The following is a 10140-nucleotide window of genomic DNA, read 5'->3' on the forward strand; positions in this document are numbered from 1 at the left end:
AGAGGCTGACTCTAGATAGACAGAGCTGGACTGTCTTACAACTAGCTGGAACTTTGCTTTAAATGTTGATGGAATCCTGAAGTGAAATGACTGATTGTGGAGCCCTCACACCTCCTGCAAATCCTTGTTCAATTGCATTTCTGATTAAATGAAAATGAAAAGGATCATTTTCTCAGCCACAGTGGCAACGGGCCACATTTTTGCTCTCAGCTGTCAGCAGATGGAGCTAGAACCCAGTTTTACACATCCTTTTCAAGTTGCTGTCCAGGTCCTGCATTTTTGGTGCTTAATTGTCATATATCATTCACTGGGAGCCTGAATTCATTTTTATCACACCTTAGATGTTTTTTTGTTTTTGTTTTCAAAAATGGCCGCCATTCTCTCTAATCACATACCTGCAAAAGTATTCATAAAATGTAAACTTTTAACTTCGCAATAAAACATTGTGTTTTAATTAGGATTTTGCATGACACACCAAAACTAAAGGTGGAATAATTAGGTGGATAAAACAGTTTCTTGGTCCTACTATTGTTCCTTGCATATATAAATATAATAAATGCAGTTTCCTTTTGTAGTACTGTCCCCTTATCAGTACTTTTTAGCAGAATAACCTGTGCTGTTATTATAGCAGCAGGTTATTTATATGTCTGTTAACAGCTATACACATGTAAAGTATGCTATTGTTAACCATTTGTCAATTGAAATAGCTCAAAATCAGCAAGATTTGATAGAGAATCCATGTTCTAAGGTTGTCGAAGGTATCAGTACTCAAACACTGTATCCAGATATAATACTAATTTGGCATTGTATTGATACTAAAGACAAGTTAGCCTATTTTTGCTATAGTTAATTTTAGATTTAAATCCAGCATTTTTAGTTTTGTTGAGAAAGCACGTTCCATGGTTAGACTGAAAAAGGAGAGTTTTTCCAAGCTGTTTTTTTTTTTCCTGCCTTTAATTATTTATCATTTTTATCTCAGTTGTATCAAAAATTGTATTGAATATTTCCCTGGATATCAATATCGATTTAGTTTTTTTTGTATATTCAAAACCCTATGTACGCATGCGTTTTTCATTCCTGGAAATACCTGGGTGTTCACCTCAATAATAAACTGGACTGGACTCATAACACCGGCTCCCTGTACAAGAAGCGCTAGAGCTGCCTCCACCTCCTGAGTAGGCTTTGATACCCAGTGCAATAGTTATATTGATAAATACCCATCTATACAAATACCCTGTGCAATAGCCCTGTATAATAAAGCCCCTTTTCTTCCTTTGGCACCTTCTTCTTTTTTGTTTTGACTATTTAAGTCAATATAACGAGTACATTTCTCCACTGTGAGATCAATAAAGTCAATCAATCAATCAAATCAATTGTAAGCCATATCATCACATCTCTGGCTGTTCAAGTTTGTTTGTGTTTCTTTCCTCATGGAAGGTGAACCTCTGAGCCAGTCTCAGTCCTTTCACATCATGTGATAGGTTTCCTTCCAGCATTCAAAGCTTCCTTGTTTTTTTGTTTGTTTTTTGTAGGATAGGTTGTAGAAAGGTAATCAAGTTTACAGTCACACGGAAATGTACATTACAAAGAAATTTCAAACTGCATTACAATAAAACAAGATAAGCAACCCTGCAGCGTGTTGCAGCCATGTTAATTGTATGCTTTCCCATGTTAATTGTAGGTTCAGGTTAATCTGCAGGATCTGTTTTCCCCACACACTAACATACACTATAGGCTTAAAAAGTTTAAGTTGGGGCTCATCAGACTAACTTACCTTTATACACAGGCTTACATTGTCTCCTAAAATGTTTGTGACAAACTGAAAATTGTTTTTCTTTTCCTTTAACAATGTTTTTCTGCTTGCTGCCCTTTTATTAAAAGATAAGTAGAGTAAGAGATGTTCTGCAGACAGATATGCCAGCCTAGACAGCAGATCTTTGAAAGTCCTATTGGCTGCTTTTCTGAATAATTATCTCTTTTTTTCTGGTTCGTCAATTTAGATGGACAGCCATGCCTTTGTACATTTACAACAATTGTTTCAAACTCTGTCTATTTAAAGAGGATGGATTGAACAGTGGTCTTTTTAAAGCTTGGCTCATTGTTTTACATCCTAACCCTGCTGTAAATGTATTCACATCTTTAACCCTGACTTGTCTGCAGTGTTCTTTTTCTTCCTCATCCTGTTGGTTCATTAATATTAACACATGTTAAAGGCCTTTACAGTGCAGTTGAATCTGTACTGACAGTAAATTGCATTCAGGTGGACATAATATGCATATTAATTAGATTTGGTGCATCTTCTCAGTCACAAACATGTTTTCTGATACGTTTTCTTGCCTGTTCTAGAGTTTTGACCCGTCAATGAAATCCATCAGGAAACTTCTGCAGGTGCGACTAAGCTACGCAGAATTGTGCTTGGATGTTCTGGAGGAGCATTGTTCTGAGCAGAAACGCAAAGCTTTATCCCGTGTAAAGAAGACATCTGCCGAAATAGCAGTGGAAGAGTTCACAAGGAGCTCACCACAGCCAGGCTCTACAGAAATGGTAAGAGACTTACAGCTTATGATTTTAAACAAATGCAAAGAACCACTGCTACTTTTAGAATGGAATCAATAATATAATGTTTTGCCTTTTTTTAAGAGACAGTCTTCTTATAAACCACTTTAATAGTGTTACAATTTATTAAGTTATTAAACAACTCAAAAGAAGAACATGCAGCTGCCTGTCCTGCTGTCATTAATGTCATTTGATATGTATGTAGAGATGCTGACTATGTTGAATTAGCCTTATATTAATATGTTTTATCATTTATCCCTTCTGACCTTTTATTGCAGTACAACACCAGAGGATGTCATGATTTCTTCTCAGATGCCAGTAATACTTCTGCAAAGCAGCAATTTAAACTGCATTTCCCAGCGAAAGAAGAAAAGCACTTTCCACCTAAATAAATTAATTTGTTGTTAGCACTTTGTTTCCAAAGCATCTATTTTTTCCTGCCAAGTTCTGGGCACCCATTATGGCATCTAGTCAAGCCTGGAAAGAAAAGTGTACATTATTGTTGAATCTCAGTGTAATAATTGGTTTAGTTATGATCCTCTTCGCATTTAACCATCATTTGCTTATGTTTTATCCAGGAATGGCAGACCACAGTCAGAACCTTGGGGCAGACAATCCTGAGCCTGCTGGCGGCGGCCAACTTCCAAACCTTGGACAACATGGAGATCAAAGCTCACTGCCTGAGTCTGATGGAAAAGTACCGGAGACTGACGGCAGCACAGCAGGAGCTCCTTGGCTCAAACATAAGCAGCTAAACAACAAAAATTGTCACTTATGAATAACAAATAATCATATTAGACAAGTACATGCAGTGCTGTTTGGGCGGAAGCAGTCTTAACACAGGGAAGACTTATGATTTTTAAAAATGTTTATGCAGTCGCAGGCCTGGTCAGCCTCTGAAGGGATTCCAATGGCAGATGAGAATTTAAAGATATTCTATATGATATAGAAAGATCTGATCTAAATTTTTGTCCCGATTATTAATATAACCCCAAAATGATTAAATCCTTGGCTTCAGAGAGATCTTTCTCTAAGAGAAAGAATGTTTTTATCTAAAATGGAAGGTATTTCTAGGCTAGGCTATGCTGCTCTTGCACTAAATGTTGATGCCTCTACCTGTTAATCCATTGATAAAATGCTCTGAAAATTTATCTGGAAAAATAAAAGCCACTACATCAAAAATTCTGTTCTAGTAAACCCAGTAAGCTCTGGAGGTCAACATTTCCAAGACTTCACTTCCTTAAACTAAACTTAAAATTAACTGCATCAGGAAATTTCTTTTAAACCCAGATTCTATGTGGAATTATATTCCTACCTATATTTTCTCTAAACTAGAAGGTCTTCAAATTCTACCAAATCGAATGTATAATATTCTAAATTGACCTCTGAAACTGACCAATTATCACAAACAAATGCATTCAGCTTGGTCTCTGATCTTTAAGCATTCCTTTTCTCCACACATGTATCTCATTTTTAATAACTTTGTTATTCTTAACAAAAACACATTACTTTTGGGGGGGGGAAATTGTTTGTGATAGTTATTGGTATAGTTGTTATAGTTAGTCTCACATCCTTGTTAACTTTTTCCTTGTTTATATGAATATATTATTCTGCTTCTACAATGTCTGTGCTTCTGAGAATAAAAACGTTTATGTTATCAATATTTTGTTCATCTTTGAAGTGTTCCATATTCATAAATGCATATTTTCCACTAAGAAACATAGTTCTAAACTGTTCTTGAAAGAAATATCACAATATGCAAATTTCTTTGAGACCTCATCGAAGCCCAAAGCTGTGAGGACTTAAAATTCTTTAGCTGCATCACCCATAAACAGTTACGGAACATTTGTATTCCTGTATCTGTGTCTGCTTCTCTTCCCCTGGCATTGTTTTGTGCTGTTCACTGTAATCTTTTGTTTTTTTATCATGAAAAGGATTTGAAAATTGAAGAGAAAAGAAAACAGTGATGCATTCAATGTAATAGGTGGAAAAGATTGGCATTGTTGAACTGCACAAAATGGCATATTTCATCGCTGGTGTACTGTGATTGTTGACACGGATTGACCAAAACAAAAAGCTAACTTGGCAAATAGGATTATTTTGTTCACAGCCAATCACATCTAGATTATGTATAGAAAGCATCAAGCCACAGTCCTCGCAGTACCTACGTTTCCTGAAGGCATCTTGGCTAAAGAGGGTCTCTTTTTGAAGATGCCCCTCTCCTTTGTAACTACGCCCCCTGCATGAAATCAGGGCCAAAAGTCTGACTGAAACTGAAAAAAAAAAAAAAAACACATCTGAACGTGAATAAAAAAAATCTTTAAAAAAATTGTCCTTAATTCCGAAAAATATTTGACTTAACTGAAAAAAATTAGTCTTCAAACATCAAATTATGGAAAGGTGAATGATAAGAAACCTATATTTTCTTCAAAATCTGTCTAATCCAAATGGTTGCAAAACCCCAAAAAAAGAGTATTATAAATTATGTTTAATTTATTTATAATTAATTGATTTAATGTATTATTATATTATTTGAATTAGTTAAATAAATAAATTAAGTTTATTAAAATTAAATGATAATAAATCATATAATTATATAGTTATTATATATTTAATATTAATTATATATAGTTGTAATATATTACATTATATAATAATAATGTAATTATAATAATATAATTAAATTATAATAAAATATAATTAAGAATAAATTATTAAAATAACCAATTATATTAATTAAATTAATCAATTTATTTAATAATTTATTAATTATTATAAAACTGTGTTTAATAAACTGTGTTTAATAATGTACCAAGGAATAACAGCAGATCTTTAATGTCTTTTTTATAATCCTATCTATAAAACAGAGCCATAAAGCGTCCAGCGCCGCTACCATGGAAACCGGGGGTGCCCATGTGGTGCCTGTTTTCTTTAAAATGTGCCTTTTGTTAATTAAAATCCAAATGTAAACTCTTTTAGCATTTGATAAACATATCAAAGCACTACAGTATTTTTATGAGCTTAAGTAAAACTTGTATAAGTATTTGCAATTTATTAGCTGATCTTTAGATTAGGCAGTATTAAGAGCTGCTATGTAACTTAGCAAATTGAACCCGTCACATTTAAAGCAGGATTAGCGTTTACATCGCGTTGCATTCTCAAATTATCGTGTGTGGGTTTTTTTCTTGTATCTGTGACTACTTGTAAAGCTACAGTTTCGGACATATTTGGACTCATGTCTCGACTCGTGAAGAAATCTCCCTCTGTTTGTACGGATCTTCCTCTGAACACCACTGATTTGTGTAGCAAGCTCCAGCTGATGAAGGAGCTGCTGAGATCTTCTTACGGTCCGACAGGCAGGCTGAAGCAGGTTCATAACAACATCGGAGGCTCCGTAGTAACTTCATCTGCTTCCTCTGTTCTCCTTCAAGCCATTTCTTCATCCCAGCCAATTATCAACCTGATAAAAACCTCCATCCTGGGCCACATCCACCGCTTCAGTGACTGTGGTTTGTTTGCTGCTGTTTTCTGCCTGTCCCTCATTGAAGAGGCAAAGCAGGGCGGCCTTAGGGAAAACGTGGTGATCAGAGTGAACAACCATCTTCTGACTCTCTGCACTGATTACCTGCAACAAGAGGACTGTAGTTGTAAAGTCAGGCTGGACTTCTGCAGCAGCCAGAGCCTGATCACTTTAGCTCGTAGTGTTCTCTCCAGCAAACCGACATGTGTGCTAACAGAGCCAGAATTAGCTCACATCAGCAGGCTGGCTGTACAAGCCTTCCTGCTGACAGTCCCCTGCAACATCCCAGAGACAGTCACGCTTGGCAGGACAGTCACTGTCCCCCTGGAGGGACACTCTGTGCTAGAATCAGCCGTGTTTCCAGGCCTTCTGTTGGACATGCCTGAAAACCTTGGCCCTGTCCATCTATGTAGTCCACTATGCATGGTTCTGTTCAGTGCATCTCTGGCTGGAGATCTCAGTGAGCTTGGAGATGGTAAAATTGAGATGCATTCAGGGGTGGACACTGATTCACAGATCCTGGATCAGCTTTTGCAGCTTGGAAAGCAGGTCCTCAATGATGAGGTGAAGTTATTTGTGTGCCAGAAAGTCATCCACCCAGTCTTGCAGCACTACTTGAGATGTAACGGTTTAATAGTGATAGAGAGGCTTGGAGTCAGCCTTATGGAGCCGCTTATTCAGCTGACTGGTAAGATTTCTTTTTAAATAGTGGATGCAGAAAAAATGTTAAGGTCTTTAGCTGGAATTTGCTCTGGACTTTGACTAGGCCATTCTAACAAGTTTCCATTGCAGCTCCAGCTGTTACAATACCTTCACCCTGAGCTTGAGTCCTTTGCTGCCTCTTATAGCTTCTCTATCTGGAAAAACCTGTTTAGCTCCATCTTCCCATAAACCCTGATAGCTCTTCCTGCTGATTAAAGGCATCTTTACAACATGATGCTGCCATTTGACAACATGTCTCTAAGTGAAATTGTGAATGTAGGCCAAAAAGTTCCACATAAGACCAAAGCACTTTCTTTTGCATAATTTCTGTTTCCTTCATAGCTTTGCACAAAATTCAAACAGCATTTTCCAGGGCTGTCTTTATACACTATTTTCCTTTTATCCCTCTTCCTTAAGGGGGACAGTTTGTGGTGGACACAACCAATAGTCCATACATTCTTCCACCTGAGTGGCGGAGATCTCCAGAACCTCCAGAGTTACCATAGGCCTCGTGGACTTGTAATAAATGTTCTCCTTGTCCATCTAAGTTAGTTTAGATAGGACGCTGTGATTGGGTAGATTTGGAGTTGTGATCTCTGAATAAATCTCTAAACATTTGATCATTATTGTTTGAATAAAGTGTTTGTTACATTTGAAAGGCATTTAAAGCACATTTTGCTCCTGATATGTTTTTCTAACAAACAGGTGCTCAACCTGTGGCAACTCTGCACACCAACATCCCATCCACGGCATACGGGAGGGTCCATAAAGTCGGCATTAAGCAGTTTGGATCAAAGAAAATGGTTCATTTACAGCCTGCTGGGGAGACAGCCGTCTGTTCCATGATTCTTTGCCACAGGAATGAAACAATGTTAAATGAACTAAAGGTAAGATTAAAAACATTGTTCTGATGGTTGAATGATTTAAGGAAGAGAAGGATGCAAAATTATTTTTCATTGACTTCTGCCTCTTTGTGCTTTGATGTAAATAAAATCTTTCTCTATGCTTGTTTCGAAATGGTGAAGCTGGTCTGCCAGAAAACAGAGCATGTGTTGAGGCTCACCCTAAGGGAGCCATGTGCTTTACTCGGAGGTGGCTGCACAGAAACCCACTTAGCTGCCTATATCAGACACAAGGTCAAGCTCTTTTCTGTTTATTCCTTTTATACCAACTATTTACATTGATATTGGATTTAATGACTGTGTTTACATTTTGATTTACAGAGCAATAATGAAATATCGAAGTCTTCGTCTGTTTTGGGCTGCTCACAAACGGAGTACCGTCTTGTTGCCGAGGCTTTCTGCCGCTCTCTGGAGTTGGTGGCCATGGCTTTGGAGCACGACGGCGGATCTTCTCTGATCGACCTGACTCATGCGCACCACTGGATTCTCCCTTCAGATGCTACAGAAGAACAACCGAAGGGAGTTATGGGACTCTGTGGCTGTGGAGCGGTAGAAAGCTGCCAGAACAAAAAGTGGAGCTACCTGAGCACTAAATATGCAGAGTTCTCCCCTGCACCCCTACAAACAGCTTCTCCTCTGCAGCCAACAGTACTCGACTCCTTCACAGCTAAAATGAATGCTTTCAGAGTTGCTGTGGAAACTGCTAATCTTGTGCTGGATGTGAGATATGTCATCCAAGATTTCAACTAATAAAATATATAGTTTTTAATATAGGGAAATAACATAAGACACTTCTTTTTTTTTTTGTATGCATAGATTTTTTATTAATCACCATCATGCATTGATCATGTTCCTTGGTAGGATGAAGGGAAATAAATCCATGCCAATCCTGAAAAAAATGTTACAGAATAAAATAAATCCATCATCTGAGGTAAAATGTAGAAACTGCTGTTTACAGACATTCTCCACCAAATATGACAGAGAGTAGACGCTGTAAAAGAGTGGCCTTCAGAGGTACTAACATGCTAACTACCATAGCATGCTACGCCTTTGAATTTTAGTTATCACTTATCCAGGATTTTATATAAAACACGGGTTTGTTACATTAAGTCCAGTTTAACACATTACCATAGAGCTTTAAAAAAAAAATTGATTTTACATAAACTACAGTTTATGTTTAGAGTAAGGAAATAAGACCCTAATATTGAGTTAGAGCTTAAAAACCTTTAAACTAAATCAGAAGACTAACGCTGATTTGCTGAACATGCTGTACATTTCCAAAGTAAATGTACAGATGAAATGTCTGCAATAATCATAAAAAATACAAAATAAAAAAAAAAAACAAAGGAAAAAAATCTAGAATTTGAGTTATAGAAATTCTGCATTAGTCGTGTAGAGATGGGTTTCTGATTTTAAATGTATTTTTCTAAAGATCTGAATTTGTGTGTCATGCATAAACGAAACACGGGAAACGCTTCTGTTACTTTGGTCCCTGTGCTGGTTGCACAATTAGGCAAGAAAGATATTTATATCCTCTGTTCAATGACATTGTGTTAATCTATATATTAAACTACAACTTAATTGGTTCCTTAAAAGCTGAGTTAAATTCATCAGCTTAAAATCTTTGTGGATTTGTAGACTCAAACGTCGTCATGGCAATAATATTTGGATACATTTGCAAAGTTGAACCTCAACCTTTGTAGCCATTAAAAAGCTTCATGCATAATTCTAGACAGACTTCTGTGCTACTTTTCTCCCCATTAGCCTAGCTTTTCCATTCACTCTCATTTGGTTGCGTTTTTGGACTCATTGCAAAGTTGGTAAAATCGTCTCCTTCCAAGTTTCAACCATCTGACCCAAGCATGATGCTGAGAGTCTGTTTCACTGCTACCATACAGCTAGATGGTTGAGACTTGGGCACAGTGAGTCTTCCAGCTAGACAATCTTAAACACATCAAAACTAGTTTTGAATCCTAGTGGGCTAACTAGATTTCTAGAATAACACTGTGGAGCATTTATAGAATATAGTCAAAAACTTGGTATTCTAGTTGAATGTCCCTATTTCTTATTAAACATGAACAAATATCCCAAAACCATGCAAGAGGCTGGGTGATGGTTTTTAAAAGACATGTTTATATGCTGCTTGCTGAGTAGCGTGTAAGTGGAGCTGTCTACACGCAGGGACAGAGCAGATTATACACCTTGAGGAAGCTTAGGTCTTTCTATTGTGAAGAATCTCTCTTCCAGGGGTGGAAAGTAACGAATTACATTTACTCACGTTACTGTAATTCAGTACTTTTTATGAGTAATTTGTAATTTTCTGAGTAGTTTTTGAAATATGTAATTTTTTACTTTTACTCGAGTAAATTTTAACCTAAGTAGTTTTACTTCGCTACATTTAAAACCCCCTCACTTTACCGAGTTAAAAAATATATATATAAAATACTGATGGTGAAAAAA

General features: G+C 36.7%; 2 protein-coding genes across 2 annotated transcripts in view; both read left to right on the plus strand.

Moving 5' to 3' along the window:
• Positions 1 to 3562, plus strand: part of cfap46 (cilia and flagella associated protein 46) — a 51384-nt gene extending 47822 nt beyond the window's left edge. The window contains 2 exon segments of the mRNA XM_015393203.1: positions 2347 to 2544; positions 3135 to 3562. Of these exon segments, the coding sequence (XP_015248689.1) occupies positions 2347 to 2544; positions 3135 to 3311 (375 nt within the window). The 3' untranslated portion in view covers positions 3312 to 3562.
• Positions 3563 to 5672: 2110 nt separating this feature from the next.
• mkks (McKusick-Kaufman syndrome) lies at positions 5673 to 8659 on the plus strand. Its single transcript, XM_015393206.1, has 4 exons — positions 5673 to 6764; positions 7484 to 7665; positions 7804 to 7914; positions 8002 to 8659. Exons 1-4 carry the CDS (start codon positions 5792 to 5794, stop codon positions 8428 to 8430), a joined length of 1695 nt encoding a protein of 564 aa, XP_015248692.1. The 5' UTR covers positions 5673 to 5791; the 3' UTR covers positions 8431 to 8659.
• Positions 8660 to 10140: the final 1481 nt, after the last annotated feature.

The sequence above is a fragment of the Cyprinodon variegatus genome, unplaced genomic scaffold, assembly GCF_000732505.1.
Source record: "Cyprinodon variegatus isolate N-32 unplaced genomic scaffold, C_variegatus-1.0 Scaffold630, whole genome shotgun sequence".
Lineage (NCBI taxonomy): Eukaryota > Metazoa > Chordata > Actinopteri > Cyprinodontiformes > Cyprinodontidae > Cyprinodon > Cyprinodon variegatus.

What these genes read in the sequence shown, in the direction of transcription:
- mkks (XM_015393206.1), top strand. Translation starts at nt 5,792, where the DNA reads ATGTCTCGACTCGTGAAGAAATCTCCCTCTGTTTGTACGGATCTTCCT. An exon ending in GCCGCTTATTCAGCTGACTG is followed by an intron (nt 6,765 to 7,483) that starts GTAAGATTTCTT and finishes TCTAACAAACAG; the next exon opens with GTGCTCAACCTGTGGCAACT. An exon ending in CAATGTTAAATGAACTAAAG is followed by an intron (nt 7,666 to 7,803) that starts GTAAGATTAAAA and finishes GAAATGGTGAAG; the next exon opens with CTGGTCTGCCAGAAAACAGA.